At 43.9% G+C, this 23202-nt stretch overlaps 1 protein-coding gene across 1 annotated transcript; it reads left to right on the top strand.

Annotated features, from left to right (window-relative positions):
- Positions 1 to 3060: 3060 nt before the first annotated feature.
- LOC310778010 (uncharacterized protein) lies at positions 3061 to 21236 on the top strand (the record flags this gene model as incomplete). The annotated part of the gene is made up of 11 exons (XM_083638329.1): positions 3061 to 3094; positions 5216 to 5387; positions 5505 to 5757; positions 6221 to 6454; positions 6674 to 6870; positions 8861 to 9028; positions 11783 to 11870; positions 12192 to 12388; positions 14059 to 14145; positions 15656 to 15734; positions 20938 to 21236. Exons 2-11 carry the CDS (start codon positions 5247 to 5249, stop codon positions 21234 to 21236), a joined length of 1743 nt encoding a protein of 580 aa, XP_083494455.1. The 5' UTR covers positions 3061 to 3094; positions 5216 to 5246.
- Positions 21237 to 23202: the final 1966 nt, after the last annotated feature.

Genomic DNA, 23202 nt, shown 5'->3' with positions numbered 1-23202 from the left:
TGCAAATGTGTTTGTCCAATGGGTCCAATGGCATTGCTCTCTGTCAGAACTTGCTTGGATGTCCTGATGTTGGTTTAGTAGCAAAAGTAAACACAAGTTAATAGCAGCATTCACTATAGACTCTTTAGTGAATACTTTCCACAAAATCATGAACAATTAAGAAAACCAGAAGGAATACAGTTCCACTTTTACCAAATAAACCAAAATTGATGTTCTGCGACAAGTTATATCATATCTACTAGCCTCTTCATTTTGCTCTCAGAGTGCACCAGATTAATGCATTTTACTTTAAAATATACTAAATGTCTTTGTCCTGGGGGAGCACAGCCCCCCTAGATACCCCCCAGTCGGAGTCCTATTACCTTCTTGGTGGTGCAACCCCTGTTTGGAAAGCCTAGAATTGCCTATGCGGACAAACAACATCACGTGTACACAGGGGTTGGCTATAATTTAAGTGACAGATCAATGGTCAAATCAAAAAACTCAGTTGGGAATTCACTCTTAAAGGCGAGGAGCGCCGACTTTTTGGTGTGCCGTTTTCTCCCAGGCAGGCTGGCTGAGACGCTGAATTAGCACCTCTAAACAGAGCTCGATTTCGCTTATTATTTCGGTCTTTAAAAATATATATATATATATTGTAGTAGTAATGGTGCATACCGGTATTTATTGATACAACCAGTGTTGTAAAGAATTTGGGGTATTTTATGCTGATTACTATCCGGTGGCAACCTCCACAGAAGGCCCAGTTAGAACACACGAGAGGAGACGATGTCCAAAAAGAATATTTATATTGTCTTCATACCCACATCACAATTATGCACCACTTTGTTAGTCCAAATGTTCAGATTGTTATAATGTGTGGTTCTATAAAAGAAGAAAACTATAAAGCTGTTACAACCTTGAGAATTACTTCACTCATTTCCATTTACAATTAACATTAATAGTAGGCTATAGGCTATGGTGTATCATGTTATCAGTTAAACCACAAATAAAGCAGTAATTCGTTTAAATACATCAAATGTAACAGTTGAACAGCAAATAACAGAACAATGTCTGGGATGCTAATGCTAACGATGCTAATATATGCTAACGCTAACAATCTCTAATGCTAACGGTATAACGCTAATGCTAACGTAGCTAATGCTAATGGTAGCTAGTGCTGACATTAATGTAATTAAGTAATTCCAGCATAACAGTAAATTAGCTACATTAAATACACTTACTCTTTGATGCACGCACACTTAACTTCTGAAAACTTCAAACAATCTAAATAAGGCAATTGGAAGCGACATAGTAGCTACTAGGTTTTCAGGACATGTGGTCGAAGTTCTTCTTCTTCTTCTTCTTCTTCTTCTTCTTCTTCTTCTTCTTCTTCTTCTTCTTCTTCTTCTTCTTCTAGTGTTTTATGGCGGTTGGCAAACAACTTGTGGTGCATTACCGCCACCTTCTGAAATGGAGTAACCTCGCGTCACCAGGCTCTTCTCGGCGAGAAAGAGCCTGGCTCCCGCCCACAATTGATTTTGTCACCCTACTGGTTCCCGCCTAGAGCCCGCCCTAGACCGGATGGCAGCGTTTCTAGCTCGTCAACTTTCACGTTAACTTGACAATTTGACCCAAGTATCAGAATCCTCTTTCACCGTTTTGACCGGTGTGTCAGGCGGTGGTGGCGGAGATGCCATATTGCATAAACGTTTTGTTTTATGTAACGCTAGCTTTGTTTTGATCAGACTCTAGTTTAGGTAACATCACCGCGTCAAGCTAACGGCAACAAATACGTTGTTAGGCGCATTGCCATCCGGTGTTAATTCTGGGTCCGGGGTTTACGCCCCCATGACAAAAAGCGGGGTGGAAGGCATATATCTATGGTGGAAGGTGCCCAGACTAGAAATGGAGTGTGGATCAGAAATTCAGAATGTGGTCGAAGTTATTTCGAATCCCACATACGTTACGCTAAAACCACGCCCTGTGCCCGCCTAGGCAGCAGTCAAGCGCCGGGATTGGCCAGGAGCAAGTCTTTTGTCTTCTTTTGACAGCTGGAATCTCCCACACCACCACAAACACTGCACAGCACGCAGCCCAGCGATTTCATTAACCAACTGAATAAGGGGTGGCCAATCTGCCTGATTAAAAGTCAACTAAAATAATTCCAACAGCAGCACTTGCTGGCCTTTTGTACAAGTGTTTTTATTCCAACATGACCCAATAGTATGTTTAATACTAGATTTAAATGAGCCCAGAATGAGCGGGGGGTTTACAGTGGGTAGAGGAGGGCAGGCCTGACAGGTGGTGGTTTGCACTGATTCAGTTGCTGCTTTAGAAAGTATTAAATCAACAAATACAGTCAGAGAATATTTAATAATATAACTTATCATAGTCTATTAAGAATTCAGAGAGGGGACATAGATGTTCAGTTGTGTTGGGTTCCAGCACATCAGGGGGTGAAAGGGAATGAGTGTGCAGATATGTTAGCTACAGCGGCACAACAAAAGGAAATATCAGTACCAGTTCCACTTGGAAAAGGAGAAGGGAAAGCAGTGATCAAGAGGAGAGGAATGGAGATATGGCAGAAAAGGTGGGAGGAAGATCAGAAGGGAAGGGCGTATCACAAAATTCAAAAGTCAGTCATAACAAAAATGTATAATGAGAGGAACAGAATAAGAGACTAAATTAGCATAACACAACTCAGAGTAGATCACACAGGCCTAAATGGAACCTTGTTTACAATGGAGAAAAGGAACAGGGATAAGTGTGAGAACTGTGGAGATATTCTGTTGCATTGTTTCATGTATGAGCAGGAAAGGGAGAGATTAAATGATACGTTCAAGAGGTAGGAAGAGAGTGGGATCTGATGGGGATATTGGGAACAGAGGGAAAGGGGGTATCTATGGTAGGAATGCCCAGGAAGGCACTGTTTATTCTTGTACAGTAGGTGGCGGTATGCACCTAAAAGTTGTTGGTGATCCGCCATTGAATCGAGAGAAGGAGAATACATACACCGGAAATGTATTTGTTTACTTCCGCGGACACGACACACGTACCGAGCAGAGGGTACCAAGAAGAAAAGAAAACAACCCATTCTCCTCACGGTTTGTTGGTAAATGTCTGCTAAGAAACGAAATTAATAAACGAATTTTTTCTCAGTCTGACCAAACCAGCTGACGGACTGGAGGAAAGATCATAATAATTAATCTGACAGTAATATTTCATGGGTTTGTAGGAGCAGCTAGCGAGCAGAGCTAACTGCTAACCCGATTCATTACATTAGCGTTAACAACAATAGTGGCGAGTGTTTCCTCTCTGAGCCTCAGCTTTACTGCACACTGTAACGTTAGTCTGTCACTGCTACTGCTCATTAGGGTAACCAGGAGATGAGGTACTCAGGAGCAAGGCATTCATGTCTTTTAGCCGAACGTTACAGCTGTTTTTAACGTTAGCATAACAGCTAGCCAAGCTGCTGGCTTAGTGTAAACATCCGTGGAATTTAATTTCAAAAGCATTGCGTACTACTGACGTAGGTACTGCACAGCAGACATGGGACCAGGTCACTTTGCTCCAAGTTGCAAGCAAGTCCCAAGTCATTTTGTTTTGGGCAAGTCAAGTCACCTCCCGCACCCAAGATACTGCAGTCTTACGTTCCTTTATAAAGACATAAAACAAGGTATTAATACCTGTCTAATAGTGATATTATTGTCCAATTGTTCTAACCTGTTTAAAAAGTATGACAATGAATTGATTTGTATTATAACTATTGATATTCAGCAAAATAAATGTAATCAAACATCAAATAAAAGCTTATTTATTTCTGTTCAAGTAACGACAACTAACTACTAACATTTGACGTAAGTACCTTCTCCCTGAAAAAACAAAACCCTCCAGTGAGAGGAGCTGACTGACAGCCAGTCATGACAATGCCATTTCCAGCTTGCACTCTACTGGATCACTTTCATTTAAACAGACACTTGACAACGTTGACCATCTTAATATTGCATATTTTAATATTTAAACTGATAAACACAAACAAGTCATCACCTCTCAAGTCAAGTCTTGAGTATTTAACTTCCAAGTCAAGTCTCAAGTAATTTCTTTTTTGTCAAGTCAAGTCACAAGTCATCAAAACAGGGACCCAAGTCGACTCGCGACCAAGTCACCTAGGGTGCGTTCGTAAATCCAATCTGACACTCTGCACAAAAGTGAGAGCGCGAGTGGAGAAAGAAGCAGAGCGAGCTCTTTCTGAATGAATAGACCCTAATAAACACTAATGAGGTTTTCAACTTCCATGATTGGAAGTTGGAAACCTCAATACTGTTTTGCTTGGACCTGTGTTTACGCTGCCTTTTCGACGCAAAATGGCCCCCGTAAAAAGGATCTATTAATGAATGGGTCAAGAAACTCAGAGGAAAAAGACGTCAGTCCCGCCCATGCTGTTTGATTGACAGGCGATCACTGGGAAGCGCAGGGCGCAAACAACACAACAATGAGCACTTAGAGCCAAAGATGTCAGTAAACTGTCAACTCAGTTCTGAAAGGGATAACAGAAAGACTTTGCTATTCCTATTGACTCCGATAATTATTCACTATTCAACTTTAATGTATTTTACCTTTGTTTCAATCGCAATTGGTCTTATAGACAGTTTTCACCGAATTGTCTTGTCGAGTTGAAACATCTATAATTTCATTCTCTCCGGGAATCACATGTCAAAGTTATAGTCTAGAGTGGTCTTATAACTTTGTGCTATGGAAATTAGGTTTAATTAGGTTTATTCTGACTGGATTACTCTTGACAAACCTGTCTACACTGTTCACAGATTAAAACACTGTCTGAGGGGATAATGACAATAACTGAATTTTTTTTTAAGACACATTCACTTCACGTGAAGAGTTAATTTTCATTATACTAAAAGGGTTTACAGTTACACCACCAGATGTCACTGTTCACTCTCCACAAATTAAGAGTAAAAGTTAAACCTCTTAAAAACTTAAAAGTAGATAGGGTATCAAAAAGTTTCATTTTCCCATACATTCATTGTCCAAATTTTTAAGTGGGAACGGGGTCTTTAGCTATTCAGAAGTAGTTGCAGACTGAAGCATTGGAGAGAATAACAACATTACAGACTGATCCCTGTAGTTTTCAGATTGCCCACATCATCATCATCGTTATTATTATTGTTTATTATTATTATTATTATAGTTGAGCGTTGTGTTTCATGTTCTTCAGGAAGCAGTGTTGGAGTGAGAGGTCTGTCGTCATGGACGTCAGCATCGCGGTGTCTCTGATCCGGGGTCAGATGGGGGCGGTGGTGGAGCGTGCGGTGAACGGAGCCGTGGAGACGGTGCTGGCTGAGATGCTCAAGGTGGTCGGGGTGAAGTTCGAGGAGCTGAAGGCCCAGGTGGCGCTCTTTTATTATCTTTTTTTTTTTTTTTTTGATGATATTAGTAATTTAATATAGTGATATGTGCTCTTACACTTAGCATACTGTAACACTGCAGACATGTTGTGACTTCAGGTGGCCGTGCTGAAGAGAGACATGAGCAGCCTGCAGAGGGAGAAGAGCCTGAAGGAGAAGGAGAACGAGAAGATGCGCTCTATGCTGCGCTACGCAGAGCTCAAGCTCAAGTACTACAGGCAGGGCGTGGAGGAGGAGATGCAGCAGCAGAGATCCGGCTCCGCTGGCCACCGGATCCACCAGCCGGGTTCACGTTCCACCCAGACCAGGAGGGAGGAGGGAGCGGCGGGCACGCCGGGCAGAAGTGGCCAAGGTGAAGGAGGTTTAAAGCTCTGTGTGCCTCTGGTAGAGTCTAGCTCTGTGTGCCTCTGGTAGAGTCTGTGGTTGTGTCTCTCCCACAATGAGAAAACCCCCAATCAGTGATTCTGTGATCTGTTGCTCCGGTAGAGCAGACGGGAGAATAGACCCTTTTCACGGGGGCCATTTTGTGTCAAAAAGGCGGGGTAACCACAGGTGTAAGCAAAACACTAATGAGGGTTTCCCACTTCCATGATTGTGTCGCCTAAGCAACTATACCAGTTTAAAAAATCTGGACCCAAAATAACACAACAACAAGGAGTAGAGTACAAAAATATACAATGCTTTATTTGACTAATTAAAACATAAAATGTTAGGTGAGCAAAAGGAAGTCGATCATGTGCCTCTACACCGGATGCTTTGTTGAACGCACTTTCTGCTGCTATCAGTCTGACTCCTCCTCGTGTTTCTGCTCCCAGCATGCAGCTCTGGACAGAGCAGGAGTGGACGTTCCGTCAGAGTGAACGCCCATGCAGAAGGGGGCGTGGCCCAGTCAGAAGGGGGCGTGGCCCAGTCAGAAGGTGCTGTGGCCCAGTTGGAGGGCGGCATGGCCCAGTCAGAAGGGGGCATGGCCCAGTCAGATGGGGGCATGGCCTGCACCAACCTGTCTGACCAGCTGCTGCCTGTCTCTCTCTCTCTGGAAACCAGTGCAGGTACAGAGCTGGGGGGTTCTTAATGGGATTGTTTAATTGATTGATTGATTGATTGACATGCATTTATGTGTGTGTGTGTGTGTGTGTGTGTGTGTGTGTGTGTGTGTGTGTGTGTGTGTGTGTGTGTGTGTGTGTGTCTAGCCTGAATTGAAGTGAAGCTAAACTAAAGCAAACTACTTCCTGTTCCTGTTGCGCCCGGTGGGCTGGTCTGTCCTGCAGAGCGAGGCGCGGCTCAGAGGACAGAAGAAGAGCAGTGTGATTGGACCATCAGCTTCCAGCCGCACACAGAGGACGTGGACCCGGCCTTGGCCCCGCCCACCACAGTAGCCCCGCCCCTGGAGCCAGAGCAGGCGCCTCTGTCTCCAGACGAGTCGAGCCAGGCTGACAGCTCCACCCTGCTGTCCACCACACCACAGGTTACTGCATTACCCAGACGTCACCTGTAGTTAAAGGATAAGTCCGGTGTTTTTTTAACGTCTCGTCAGATCATATATGTAAGATACGGGCCGTCCTCGGTGATGAGGATCCAAAATGGGGCGAAGAAGGGTCTCGAAACACCCGCCGGTCATGAGCCAATTGCTGGTGCACAACATGAATATTACTATTTCCTTACGTGTATGTCAGCCAAACACCTGCTTAGAGGGGTGCAACTTCCAGGGGAACCAATGCAAATGTCACAGGAATGGGCAGTATTCACGTTGGGGCGGGAGTAAAATAAACTGTGGGTCCTGTGATTTCTCTCCTTGTTTACTGCTGAGTGAGTCATCACGTCGGACATAGACAATCACAAGAAGAAATACGACGCTGTTAAAGCAGCAGCATTTGAACAGCACTACATAGGAAAACATATGATGTTTGAGAGAGCCCAGTTCAATTAAGTACCACGGGACCCAGCTTTTCTTTCTAGCGGGCGGGGGGCAGGCAGTCTTAATGTGGCTGCGTGCGGTAGAGAGCTGCGCGGGCCTGACATCTTGGCCCGAGCCCTCCCCGGCCCGTGACATGCAGGCCCGTGCCCGGCCCGTATCGGCCAGGCCCGAGGGGCCCGCGAGCGTCCCCCTCGCAGCTCTCTAGCGAGCGGTCAGTGACACACGCGTTGCGAGAGCGGGCGGTAATGGTCAGGAATCCAGCGCGAGCGGGATTTAAAAAATTGTCCCGCACACACCCCTCTACACCCGCTTGTACTTCAGCTTGTACACCGAACACGCACAAAGAACAAGGAGACTATTGTATCATCAGCAAAAAAAAGTTTATTGATACCATTTTCCGTTCTTTAGTTATGAGCCGGAGAAGATAGGTTGTTTTCAGCGTTTTCAGGCGTTTCAAATTAGAAGCTGAGATATTCAGCCTTTTGTGAAATGAAGCATTTCAAGCACATTCACTGACTCTAGCTAATATTTTCTGATGTAGTGACGTGGTGTAGTTGTGTGGTGCCCTGCGTGCCCCACCCCCCTCCCCCTCCCCTCAGCTGCAAACTCCTCCCCACACTAACACACAGCCTCACGCACCCAGCGTCTATTTTCGGAGTGCTCCGTTTTTGTGCGCCGGCTCCCAGCGCAACACGGAAAAGCCAAACCGGACTGCTGAGAATGGTTTGGCTTTTCAGTGTCGGGTGCTGCTTTTCTGGCGGCTAATCGTGTGGAGAAACTATGCAGACAGACAGACCGAGGCAGAGGGGCTCAGTTGTGGGAGCGGATTGACTGCTGTTCGCAGCCAACGTCAGGTGCAGCCAGAGCAATCTATATGGCTCTGGCTGCAGCATGAGCGGTTTCTCTTTCATCACGGGGCTTTTTCCTGCTGTTTTCCTGACCTTTCTCTAATCTGGAGAGCACTGTCACCACCTAATGAGTCCGTAAAATAGGTTATACACCTTCAATAGCTACAATATTTGTACAGGAGATGCAGGAGGCTTTGATCCACGTCCCACCGTCAAAAAACGCATTTGACGTCGATCGACGTCATTGGCACTCTACGTCACTATTTACTTTGACGTCGATCGACGTCATTGGCACTCAATGAGTTAAGCCTGATATTTATTTCAGTTGGGTCACATAATTTCTGCCTGGCTACCGTACTTGCGCACCTACTGAAAAATGATTCTCATTGAGTAGGTAGGTAAAAGACTTTTGTTTATAATAATGAAGATTTCTTTGTTTCCCTGTTACAAAAGGGGGAATACAAAAAAATATCTGTATCGCTGTCGGCCAAATTGTTATTTTAAACATCGGTATCGGCCCAGAATTTTCCAATCGGCGCATTCCTAAGCTATAGGGACGGTAATATGTTACAGCCAGGGCGTTGTCGCTAACTACCAGGCCACTGCAACTCTTTAAACTAGTGGAGGTCTGTACCCAGCCCTAGGTTTGATTTCTCCTCCTAGTCCTGAGTCCTGGTTCTTCTGTTTTGAAGGTGAAGCAGGAGGAGGTGCAGCAGCAGCAGCAGCAGCAGCAGCAGCTGCAGCAGCTGCAGCAGCAGCTGCAGCAGCAGGAGGAGGTGATCTGCATCAAGGAGGAGCCAGAGGAGGAGCATCTGCTGCTGGACTGTCAGATACAGCACGCTCAACTGCTGTACTCAGAGGTGAGGGGGGCGGCTCAGAGGGGTCAGGGCCCGTGCAAATCCTTTAAAGGCCCATTCCGTCGGTTCTGGCGAGAAATAAATGTGCACAAAGTGTTTTTTATTGGCAATGAGTAAATGCGCCTTGACGTAACTTAAAAATGGCGACCAGGGGCGTTTCTCTCCGACCAGCCGTTCAGAAGATACATGGAAAACCGCAGTTTCGAAGTGGATAGCATCTCCCGCCACAGCTAGAGGATGTGACGTCTGCACGTCCACGAGCCTGCCTCTTGTCCTGGCTCCGGCGTAAACGAAGAAGACAGCTAACAGGAAATGGCTAACGTTACGTTCGTCGCTAGCTGCTAGCAAAATGAAACAACAACACAGACTCCAGAAAAAGTCCACACTAAATAAATAAATAAATATTTATCTAATGAAGCCCGTCTGGCCAGACAGCAGCAATGTGACCGACATCGGGGGGAAACTAGAGTCAGGACTGTGTTTTCGGTTCATGAAGGGAACTTGCTGCTTGTAGCTACTGTAATGTGGTTTTGACCAGATAACGTTAGCTGCTTGCTAATGGATTTTCAAGATTTTTATTGTCACTCCGTAGTACAAGTATCTGACCACCTGGTCAGAAACTCTGCTAACATCACCGTCTTGTGTGAAGTAATGCAACCCTAACGTTACTACCGTTATGCTTATGGTCATGGAACATTATTGTTTGACTGCATTTAGCTGCGGTGGTGAGTCTGCCTAGTATAACCATAACGTTAGCTTGATGCTATACACGGCTAACTAATAGATTTAGCTATATTTATAGAAATTACCACCAGCCCCACTAATAACGTTACTGTCTTGTGTTGATAATGAATCTAACAGTCGGAAATATGCCTAACGTTAGCCTGCTGTCTGTTATGCTTACGGTACATTGTTTGACTGTTCAGTTTGGTCAAGACGTACCGGGGGAGAAGGCTCTGACTGCAGTTAGCTGCAGTGGGACTGCACATAGTAACATTAGCTTGATGCTAATCGCGGCTAACTAATATTAATTTACATTTATAGAAATTACCACCGAGCTCCACTAATAACATTACCGTCTTGTGTGGATAATGAATGTAACAGTCGTAAATATGCCTAACGTTACTGTTATGTTTATGAAACATTGTTTGATTGTTCAGTTTGGTCAACTCCAGGCATTAGACGGTACCGTATAATACATACAGGGGAAGCAGGGTAGTTCCTGGCTCACGGTAACGTGAATATCCTTATCCATTTCCCCGCAGCCAATGTAAACCAAAACACGGCCAAACATGCCACAATAACGTCCGATACTTCATCCAGAATCCTTCCTGGGCATCTCGAGGCTGATCTGACCGATAAATTGTCCAGGGTGCCGTTTTCAAGTGACTTTTATGAGTTAACGTTACAAAACAACCAAGACCTCTGCTGTTGCCAGGCAACTGCTTGTGCACGTGCGAGTATGGTGGTGCCCGCGTGTCAGCTCGTTCACACGCTGCCTGCAGTTACTCTAACGGCCACCGGCGTCAGTAACAGTGACAATTGATGGAATGGGCCTTTAAAAAAATTCTTAAAGTCCCTGGAAACCAAAATCCACAAAAACGTTCTAACTATGTTATTTAGGGTCTTATGTTAGTAATTGTCTGCCTCTGAAATTATTATACATTACTTTCAACCCAAAGCCTTAAAATCGACACTTTTCTACAAGATTCTACAAGATACTTCCTCATTGAAGAGAGCAGTGCGCGAGGTGCTAAAATGCAGGAGCTTATGACGTCATAAGCTCTATATAACCTTTGTACACGTGCGCAATCTGCCCTCCTTTTGTCCGTTCTTTGCCCCCAGTGACAGCGCTGCCTCAGTGTCCGTCTGCCTCCCACTCTGTGCCGAGCGCTATGCTGCTCTCTCTCTCTCTCTCTCTCTCTCTCTCTCTCCCTCTCCTCTCTCTCTCTCTCTCTCTCTCTCTCTCTCTCTCTCTCTCTCTCTCTCTCTCTCTCTCTCTCTCTCTCTCCTCTCGTGTGAGAGAGCACAGAGAGACACACAGCCTGGTTACTCACGCGAGGTTACTCACACATACACACACACACACGCTGTGCAGTCGCAGCAAGAGTCCCTCTCCGAGCAACGAACACACACACACACACACACACACACACGCACGGTGTGTGTGTGTCGATCTCTCTTTCTCTCTTTCTCCGTTTCCCTCCCCCCCTCTGTCTCGCGCTCTCTCTCTCGGAGGCTGCTGCAGATGGGACACGCCCACACATTCAGTGGGAGAAAATACACTCTAAAAAATAATTCATTCTCATTACTTTTGCCAGACTGTCAAACCTAAATTTATATACTTTGCGACGTTCATCATCGTTCAAATTTGGCTGGTGGCTTATTAACATAGGCTCCTGTGATGTGAGGAACTCAAAATGCTAAATAATAATAAAATATTTCTGGTTTCCAGGGACTTTAAATTTAGCTTTTTTTATATTCAAGGTCTAAAATGTCTCCACTCTTATGCCACTTTTAGCTGTTTAAACATGTCTCATGGGTTTTAGAGTTATGAATTCTGCTGCAAAAACCCCACAAAACTCAAATCCAGCCTCTGATAAGATGATCTGTTGTGATCGGAGCATATGAGCGGAGCGGCGAGGGTTTCCGCTCATCGCTCACGGAGCGGTCTGTTCCATCCGCTCACTCTGCTCCGCTCCGTTTAACATCACAAACTGATGACTTTTCCTTGAATGCTTTTGTCTGTTCCTCTAGAGTCAAAGGTCATCAGAGTGGCCAGGATTTCCATTGAGCAACTTTCCTGATCCCAGTACAGCCTTCAGCTCAGCTGGACCAAGCTCATGTGAGTGAGTGTGTGTGTGTGTGTGAGTGAGTGAGTGTGTGAGTGAGTGAGTGTGTGTGTGTGTGTGTGTGTGTGTGTGTGTGTGTGTGTGTGTGTGTGTGTGTGTGTGTGTGTGTGCGTGTGCGCGCGCGTGTGCGTGCGCGCGCGCCCATACGAAAATGAAAGAAATCAAAATAGATATATGTAATCAATGTAACTGCATCATTGCTGTTATATTGGACAAAAATGATTTGTAATAAGAGACCAGATCGTTAACCTGATATATCAGGTTCACCCTGCTCTGAACCCAGTTAAGCCTCGCCCCCCTCTCTCACGTCCCAGACTGCATGCCCCAGCTGCTGGCCCCCCTGCCCTCAGCGCCCCCTGGAGGCCCCTCTCGCCAGGCGGTGCGGCCCTGGACTAAAGACCTCAGCCTGTACGAAGAATACAAACTCCGCAGGAACGAGCTGCGGCGGCGCAGCCTCACCAGACGCAGAGAGATGGAGAAGACGCTTCCACAACCTCTGCTGGCTGACCTGGTGAGTGACAGGACACACACACACACACACACTCACACACTCACACACTGTACAGTGACAGGAGGCAGCAGGGTTCGGGGGAAAATGTCAGCTTCATTCTGAGAAAATGCTTAATTTCGCCTTTAAAGTAGAGCAGAAAGTTGCCCTCAGGAAGAACATAATCCAGAGAATCCAAATCAAGTTCATCGCCCATAAAACTGCCAGGTCATAAAGTGCAGCAGGCTGCATCTGAACCAGCACAAGGTGAGGATCAGTAAGTGTAGCTGATGTCTAGAATGAGAGAAAATAATAGTTGTAAAGATATGGGCGTCTATTTTCAGGGTCATATCTCAACGTCTAAACGCACGACACAAGGTGCATTTTGGGGAGTGTCCAACTTGCTAGTTACAAGATGCTAGTTACAAGATGCACTATCTGAGTGCAAACAAGGGCACATTCATAGGTGTGTTCTGGGCGTAACATGAACTGAACCAATCAGAGTATCATCTGCCATCCCCTTTAAGACCCAGGTACGCTTGGACATATTGCTATTTAAATGAATATTTGGGGCAGATTGGCAGCTCACATACATGTATGGTTTATGTATGGTCCAACTCACCTTACAAAGTGGACAATTCAAGATGTTTCCACCTAGGTGAGATAGTGTATGAGGGGGTTTCCACCTAGCTGATAGATAGTGTATGAGGGGGTTTCCACCTAGCTGATAGATAGTGTATGAGGGGGTTTCCACCTAGCTGATAGATAGTGTATGAGGGGGTTTCCACCTAGCTGATAGATAGTGTATGAGGGGGTTTCCACCTAGCTGATAGATAGTGTATGAGGGGGTTTCCACCTAGCTGAGATAGTGTATGATAGAGGTGTCAAACATAATCGATTATAAGATGCATCACGATGCGGACGTGCACGATTCTGCATCGATTCACAAATGTCAAAAATCGATTATAAAAAATAAAATAAAAATGTATAATCAAATAAAATATAATGGAAGTACATGCAGTTGTTTATTTTAATTATGGATCATAATACAATGCAATTCCAAATGCACTTTTATTTTAAAAGTAGCCACACAGTGAGAAAAAAGAAAGTGAGAAAAAATAAATCATGTATTGCGGAAAAAAGTGATGCATCGATTTAAGATGCATCGAGATGCATCGATAATCGTAATCGAATCGAATCGTAGCCCTCTGAATCGTAATCGAATCGAATCGTGAGGCCAGTGAACATTCACAGCCCTAGTGTATGAGGGGGTTTCCACCTAGCTGAGATAGTGTATGAGGGGGTTTCCACCTAGCTGAGTGTATGAGAAAAGCCTCAAGATGGCACTGCGCACAGATGAGCGCAAGTTAATTTGCTATTCAAACAAGGCGAGCGCCGGACGTTGATTGACAACGGCGTCGGTTTGAAACTGGCAAGTAGATTTGCACTCCACCGCCCGTCCCTTTGTGTCCCTTTGTGTCCCTTTGTGTCCCTTCGTCTCCGCCGCGCGACGCCTGCGTCCAGCCCAAAATAGACCCCATGGAGTTTCAGGGGATAAAGCCATTTTACCAAACTGTATTGCATTGAAGTTGAATGTATTGAAGATCAATTCTAAACATCTCATTGTTGTTGTCGTTATTGTTGCCATTGTTGTTGTCGTCGTTGTTGTTGTTGTTGTTGTCGTTGTGATGAAGGTGCGAGAGCGTCGAGAGAAAACCAGACTCAGAGTGGCCAGATGGAGAGCCAAGAGGAAACTGCAGGCCTGTTTAAGCCAGGCTCAGGTCAGAAACTACTGCAGCCCTACTTTACTACTGCTACTCGCTACTTTACTACTACTACTTTACTACTACTACTTTACTACTACTACTACTACTACTTTACTACTACTACTTTACTACTACTACTACTACTACTTTACTACTACTACTTTACTCCTACTACTTTACTACTACTACTACTACTACTGCTACTTGCTACTTTACTACTACTACTTTACTACTACTACTACTACTACTTGCTTTCAAGGGTGGAGGTTTGTTTGGGAAAGGTACACAAACTTTGCAGGGGGTCTGGGGGGGGTCTGTCCTACCCTTGGCATTTTTTCATTGCATTTCCCACAATTCTCCACAATATACTATGACTTTATAGTACTTTCTTCAACACAATAAAAGAGAAGAGAAATGTATCTGTCTGTCTCTCTCTCTCTCTCTCTCTGTCCCTCTCTCTCTCTCTCTGTCCCTCTCTCTCTCTCTCTCTCTCTCTCTCTGTCTCTCTCTCTGTCTCTCTCTGTCTCTCTCTCTCTCTCTCTCTCTCTCTCTGTCTCTCTCTCTGTCTCTCTCTCTGTCTCTCTCTGTCTCTCTCTCTCTCTCTCTCTGTCTCTCTCTCTCTCTCTCTCTCTCTCTCTCTGTCTCTCTCTCTGTCTCTCTCTCTCTCTCTCTCTCTCTCTCTGTCTCTCTCTCTGTCTCTCTCTGTCTCTCTCTCTCTCTGTCTCTCTCTCTCTCTGTCTCTCTCTCTCCGTCTGCGTGTAAAGAATACGGGAACAAAGTGAACAAACACCAATAGACACTCTTATTTCTGATCCAGTGGGAGCATGACAGAGTGAACCCTTTTGTAGAGCGGATTTGACACAGAATCCACCCCTTCCTACCAGAAAGATATATATATATATTTCTGTTTTTTTTCTTAAAAAAAAAAAGACAAATATCACATACTCACATAGCCTACATTGTCAATAATCCAGTTAATATAATGCTTGATTGATCAAATTCTTAATACTGGTTAATCTATTGTCGATTAATTGTTAATATCCCTACTTTTAATTAATTCCACCCTTTTGTTTTAACAGCTAGGATTGTTCTTTATTGATTTTAACTCATTTTATTATCATCTTATTCTTTGATATACTTGTTTTATTTTTCGTATACTTGTTTTATGATTTGCTTTTCATATCTTAGGATTGTTTTTATCATTATCAATTTATTTTATTATCACTATAACTATCTTTTTTACTCTTGTTTTTAATCTTAACACAGTGTTGTTGATTTAAAGAACTTTGAGCTGCATTTTATGAAATGAACGGTGTTATATAAATACAGTTGTATTCTTATCATCATCATCATTATTATCATCAATAAAATGTAGTAGTACCCAACACTACTCGACAGTAGTACTAGTTGACAGTAGTACTTCTACCCTACTAACACTACGACTACTACTACTACTACTACTACAACATGTTTGTAGGAATAGCCAACACTGAGATGGATAATGTTTGTGTGTTACTCCCTCCAGGCTCAAGGTGGCGCTGCAGGTTTCTCCCAGCAGTCTGGTTTCAGCATCAGCAGTCAGCACCAGCAGCTCAGAGCCTGTGGTGAGATGAACACTTGGCTGTCCTTACTGAGGCTTTTGTATCTGTGCTTGCTACCTGTTCTGTTCTCATTGTTCTCACCTGTTTATTCCTCCACACTTTTGAATTCTGCTATCGCAGCCACTTCTGTACAATATGACATGTCCGTCTGTCATAGACTGTATAAAGAGATGGGCGGAGTGAGTGTGACGCCACTCATATCCGTCTGTCATAGACTGTATAAAGTAGGGATGGGCATCGAATTTCGAATTTTCGAATAATCGTTGTTATTATCAAGGTCGACTTTTATTATTGAAATTCGAAATTCGAAAAAAAAAAAAAAAAAATTTGAGTGAAATGTTGCATTGTCTCCCCTGATTCTAAGTATAGTCAAATCGCTTGGTTTGAGCAAGTAAAACCATTTTTATAAGCATTTTAAGCAAGGTTTATGGAAAAATGAATGGCGGATGAAATCCCATGAAGAGGGAGAGGGGGTGACTTTGGCACCCCTTTGGCATATTTAATGAACCACTCATGATTGTCAAAACTGTTTTTTATTTTCGAAAATGTCAATGTCATGTAACATGTTCTTTACTTCAGTGGTGCAATGCTTGTTTGAGCTAAAAATCCACAGCAGAAGCTTTTTATATTAATTAATAAAGCCGTAGACTTAGAATCAGGGGAGACAATGCAACATTTCACTCACAAAAAAAAAAAATTAACATAACAAAACATACTGTGACCTGTCAATCACATCCAAAACACACTGTGACCTGTCAATCACATCCAAAACACACTGTGACCTGTCAATCACATCCAAAACACACTGTGACCTGTCAATCACATCCAAAACACACTGTGACCTGTCAATCACATCCAAAACACACTGTGACCTGTCAATCACATCCAAAACACACTGTGACCTGTCAATCACATCCAAAACACACTGTGACCTGTCAATCACATCCAAAACACACTGTGACCTGTCAATCACATCCAAAACACACTGTGACCTGTCAATCACATCCAAAACACACTGTGACCTGTCAATCACATCCAAAACACACTGTGACCTGTCAATCACATCCAAAACACACTGTGACCTGTCAATCACATCCAAAACACACTGTGACCTGTCAATCACATCCAAAACACACTGTGACCTGTCAATCACATCCAAAACACACTGTGACCTGTCAATCACATCCAAAACACACTGTGACCTGTCAATCACATCCAAAACACACTGTGACCTGTCAATCACATCCAAAACACACTGTGACCTGTCAATCACATCCAAAACACACTGTGACCTGTCAATCACATCCAAAACACACTGTGACCTGTCAATCACATCCAAAACACACTGTGACCTGTCAATCACATCCAAAACACACTGTGACCTGTCAATCACATCCAAAACACACTGTGACCTGTCAATCACATCCAAAACACACTGTGACCTGTCAATCACATCCAAAACACACTGTGACCTGTCAATCACATCCAAAACACACTGTGACCTGTCAATCACATCCAAAACACACTGTGACCTGTCAATCACATCCAAAACACACTGTGACCTGTCAATCACATCCAAAACACACTGTGACCTGTCAATCACATCCAAAACACACTGTGACCTGTCAATCACATCCAAAACACACTGTGACCTGTCAATCACATCCAAAACACACTGTGACCTGTCAATCACATCCAAAACACACTGTGACCTGTCAATCACATCCAAAACACACTGTGACCTGTCAATCACATCCACTGTGACCTGTCAATCACATCCAAAACACACTGTGACCTGTCAATCACATCCAAAACACACTGTGACCTGTCAATCACATCCAAAACACACTGTGACCTGTCAATCACATCCAAAACACACTGTGACCTGTCAATCACATCCAAAACACACTGTGACCTGTCAATCACATCCAAAACACACTGTGACCTGTCAATCACATCCAAAACACACTGTGACCTGTCAATCACATCCACTGTGACCTGTCAATCACATCCACTGTGACCTGTCAATCACATCCAAAACACACTGTGACCTGTCAATCACATCCAAAACACACTGTGACCTGTCAATCACATCCAAAACACACTGTGACCTGTCAATCACATCCACTGTGACCTGTCAATCACATCCAAAACACACTGTGACCTGTCAATCACATCCAAAACACACTGTGACCTGTCAATCACATCCAAAACACACTGTGACCTGTCAATCACATCCAAAACACACTGTGACCTGTCAATCACATCCAAAACACACTGTGACCTGTCAATCACATCCAAAACACACTGTGACCTGTCAATCACATCCAACACACACTGTGACCTGTCAATCACATCCAAAACACACTGTGACCTGTCAATCACATCCAAAACACACTGTGACCTGTCAATCACATCCAACACACACTGTGACCTGTCAATCACATCCAAAACACACTGTGACCTGTCAATCACATCCAAAACACACTGTGACCTGTCAATCACATCCAAAACATACTGTGACCTGTCAATCACATCCAAAACACACTGTGACCTGTCAATCACATCCAAAACACACTGTGACCTGTCAATCACATCCAAAACATACTGTGACCTGTCAATCACATCCAAAACACACTGTGACCTGTCAATCACATCCAAAACATACTGTGACCTGTCAATCACATCCAAAACACACTGTGACCTGTCAATCACATCCAACACACACTGTGACCTGTCAATCACATCCAAAACACACTGTGACCTGTCAATCACATCCAAAACACACTGTGACCTGTCAATCACATCCAAAACACACTGTGACCTGTCAATCACATCCAAAACACACTGTGACCTGTCAATCACATCCAAAACACACTGTGACCTGTCAATCACATCCAAAACACACTGTGACCTGTCAATCACATCCAAAACACACTGTGACCTGTCAATCACATCCAAAACACACTGTGACCTGTCAATCACATCCAAAACACACTGTGACCTGTCAATCACATCCAAAACACACTGTGACCTGTCAATCACATCCAAAACACACTGTGACCTGTCAATCACATCCAAAACATACTGTGACCTGTCAATCACATCCAAAACACACTGTGACCTGTCAATCACATCCAAAACATACTGTGACCTGTCAATCACATCCAAAACACACTGTGACCTGTCAATCACATCCAAAACACACTGTGACCTGTCAATCACATCCAAAACATACTGTGACCTGTCAATCACATCCAACACACACTGTGACCTGTCAATCACATCCAAAACACACTGTGACCTGTCAATCACATCCAAAACACACTGTGACCTGTCAATCACATCCAAAACATACTGTGACCTGTCAATCACATCCAAAACACACTGTGACCTGTCAATCACATCCAAAACACACTGTGACCTGTCAATCACATCCAAAACATACTGTGACCTGTCAATCACATCCAAAACACACTGTGACCTGTCAATCACATCCAAAACATACTGTGACCTGTCAATCACATCCAAAACACACTGTGACCTGTCAATCACATCCAACACACACTGTGACCTGTCAATCACATCCAAAACACACTGTGACCTGTCAATCACATCCAAAACACACTGTGACCTGTCAATCACATCCAAAACACACTGTGACCTGTCAATCACATCCAAAACACACTGTGACCTGTCAATCATATCCAAAACACACTGTGACCTGTCAATCACATCCAAAACACACTGTGACCTGTCAATCACATCCAAAACATACTGTGACCTGTCAATCACATCCAAAACACACTGTGACCTGTCAATCACATCCAAAACATACTGTGACCTGTCAATCACATCCAAAACACACTGTGACCTGTCAATCACATCCAAAACATACTGTGACCTGTCAATCACATCCAAAACACACTGTGACCTGTCAATCACATCCAAAACACACTGTGACCTGTCAATCACATCCAAAACACACTGTGACCTGTCAATCACATCCAAAACACACTGTGACCTGTCAATCACATCCAAAACACACTGTGACCTGTCAATCACATCCAAAACACACTGTGACCTGTCAATCACATCCAAAACATAGTACTTTTTATTGTCTAAACGGGTGAGTTATATAACGGTTACGAAAATGATATATATAAAAATATATAAATATAAAATATAGTATAGTATGTACCTGTACCTGACTGTATGGTTGTGCAGTGTGAATTAGACCTACAGTATGTACCTGTACCTGCAGTGTGAATTAGACCTACAGTATGTACCTGTACCTGCAGTGTGAATTAGACCTACAGTATGTACCTGTACCTGCAGTGTGAATTAGACCTACAGTATGTACCTGTACCTGCAGTGTGAATTAGACCTACAGTATGTACCTGTACCTGCAGTGTGAATTAGACCTACAGTATGTACCTGTACCTGCAGTGTGAATTAGACCTACAGTATGTACCTGTACCTGCAGTGTGAATTAGACCTACAGTATGTACCTGTACCTGCAGTGTGAATTAGACCTACAGTATGTACCTGTACCTGCAGTGTGAATTAGACCTACAGTATGTACCTGTACCTGCAGTGTGAATTAGACCTACAGTATGTACCTGTACCTGCAGTGTGAATTAGACCTACAGTATGTACCTGTACCTGCAGTGTGAATTAGACCTACAGTATGTACCTGTACCTGCAGTGTGAATTAGACCTACAGTATGTACCTGTACCTGCAGTGTGAATTAGACCTACAGTATGTACCTGTACCTGCAGTGTGAATTAGACCTACAGTATGTACCTGTACCTGCAGTGTGAATTAGACCTACAGTATGTACCTGTACCTGCAGTGTGAATTAGACCTACAGTATGTACCTGTACCTGCAGTGTGAATTAGACCTACAGTATGTACCTGTACCTGCAGTGTGAATTAGACCTACAGTATGTACCTGTACCTGCAGTGTGAATTAGACCTACAGTATGTACCTGTACCTGCAGTGTGAATTAGGGGTGGGGGGGAAATGGATACAGCATAGTATCGTGATATTTTGTGTGGCAATATATCGTATTGCACAAATGCCAAGTAGTGCATGCAGCATTTATGATCGTGTTTGTCAGTTTGAAAGAACGAACAAAGCCAGCAGGAGGCGCTATTAAAGTCTTGCCCTCCCTATCACCCACACGCTGTCCTCTGTTTCAGCCTCCACCTCCAGCAGTCTGCAGAGGCGGAGCTCCGCCCAGTGCAGCAGCTTCCCCGCCTCGCTGGCCTTCATCCCCCCCTCCTCCTCCCCCTCCTTGCTGTTGGGACGTCCCAACATGGCCGACCAGCTCAACCAACACGCCGTGACATCATCCCCCTCCCCCTCCCTTCTGTTGGCACGTCCCAACATGGCCGACCACCTCAACCAACATGCGGTGACATCCTCCTCCTCCTCCTACCAGCAGGTCAGCCCACCGCAGCAGAGCCTCTCTCTGACCGACAAAGACTTTTTCCACTGACACTCCTGGATGAACTTTGAGATATGTCAACGATGTTTGAGTATTGTATATTATTATATAATACTTATACAGTATTATATATTTGCGTTGTGAGGCTGAGGTAGGCATGGCCCGGCTTCAAGGTATAAAACGGTTTGAAAAAGTCACGGTTCTGAAATGCTGTGTAGCTGCTAGCTGCAGATCAATAGATATGACAGGAGCCCCGAGACAGACACGTGTGCACACGCGCGTGCACACACACACACACACACACACACGCATGTGCGCACACACACACACACACACACACAATTTTCACCTAGAGAGACATTACACCACTAGGGATGGGCAAGAATACTCGGGTACTTGAGTACTCATTAATAACTTGAGTACTCGTTAATAACGTTACTATTGGAGTCATGTTTCTATCGTTCGGGTACTCACACTTTAACAAAGCAGGGGGAAACGAGACCGAGCTTTTTGGCAGGACACCGGACGCTGTAATCAGTGGATTTACGTTAGTGTAACGGTGATCATAAAGCAGTATGGATTATACCGGTACATGTATTGGAAATATCTGGTAGGCCTTTGCTTGTTCCACAACACTATTGGCTGAGTTTCCCAACAAAGAAGCTTCTTAAGAGTTAAGAAGCTTCTTAAGGAGTTAAGAAGGCTCCAAAGAAGTGTTTCCCAAACGCCTTCTGATAGAGAATAAAATTCTCTTCTCCGCTAACTTCTTCCTAGACTCATGGCTTCAATTTATTTGGTTAGATAAGCTGTTAATTATCACATTTAGCAGAGAAGAGAATTTTATTCTCTGTCACCTTAACAGAAGAGAAGAAGAAAAGAAAAAAAGAAGGCTCTTAAGAAGCAGCTTAACTGGAGCTGTCCACCATCTCGATGTGAGAGGTCCTCTGCGCCCCACTAGATGGCACTCTGAGCCCACCAGTGGGCCACGACCCAGTGGTTGAGAAACACTGTTGTAGAATAACCTAATCGTGGTCATGTTAAACAAGAACTTCTTCTATTAAACATTATTTATTTCAGACATGGACTGCAGTTCAAATTGCTTTATATACACAGCATACAACAAAATTGCGAGAAACACTACAGAATGTAAGCGACCTTGGGTTCTGTGAAAGGTGCTATATAAATCCACAAGATTCTTATTATAAAAGGAATCCATTCTGATTAGAGGAATATAGCCTGCGGTAAAACATTTAAAACACAAGTAACCATACATACAGGGGAGATTTTCAAGTGTTCCCCAATTTTAAACACTAAAGGGTACATGAAAGAAAGGAAAAAGGGAAAAACACAAGAGGAACAGTGGACACAAATATCTCCTTTTGCCTGACGCGGATGGATCTGCCAGTGTTTCGTCATTAAGAAGGTGTTAAGATCTTACAAAACCTTCTTAATGAAAGATCATCTTAGCGCTAAGAAGCTTTTGGGAAACGCAGCCTTCTTAACGGAAGATCATTTTAGGCTAAGAAGCAATCGGGAAACGCGTTGGCTTCGTTGGCTTCTTACGGGAGCCTTAAGAAGGGTCAAAGAAGCTTTTTAGCGCTAAGAAGCTTTTTGGAAACGCATGCCTTCCTAATGAAAGATCATCTTAGGCTAAGAAGCAATTGGGAAACATGTTTGCTTCTTAAGGGGGCCTTAAGAAGGGTTAAAGAAGCTTCTTAGCGCTAAGAAGCTTTTGGGAAACCCAGCCATTGTCTGCTCGAATGGAGTGCTAATGTCAACCAGCTGATTGATGGAGTTAGCTAGGCTAACAGCTGCTAAGCTAACATCACATCACCTTATGACTTATGACGGTCCGTCCGCTAATTTCTCCTCACAAAAAGTGCTCCATCCAAAAACTATGTGTGATGTGAACATGGTCTATCATTAACGTTACTATAGTGATCGATATTCTTACAGACATATAGCCCTAGAAATTAAGTGCTTAACATAGCCAGACCTTTGCTCCGCTTGTGTGTTT

This window comes from Poromitra crassiceps, assembly GCF_964638095.1.
Source record: "Poromitra crassiceps genome assembly, chromosome: 6".
In the NCBI taxonomy this organism is placed as follows: Eukaryota; Metazoa; Chordata; class Actinopteri; order Beryciformes; family Melamphaidae; genus Poromitra; species Poromitra crassiceps.
Note: the sequence above shows the minus strand (reverse complement) of the source record. Positions and strands in the feature narration are given on the sequence as shown.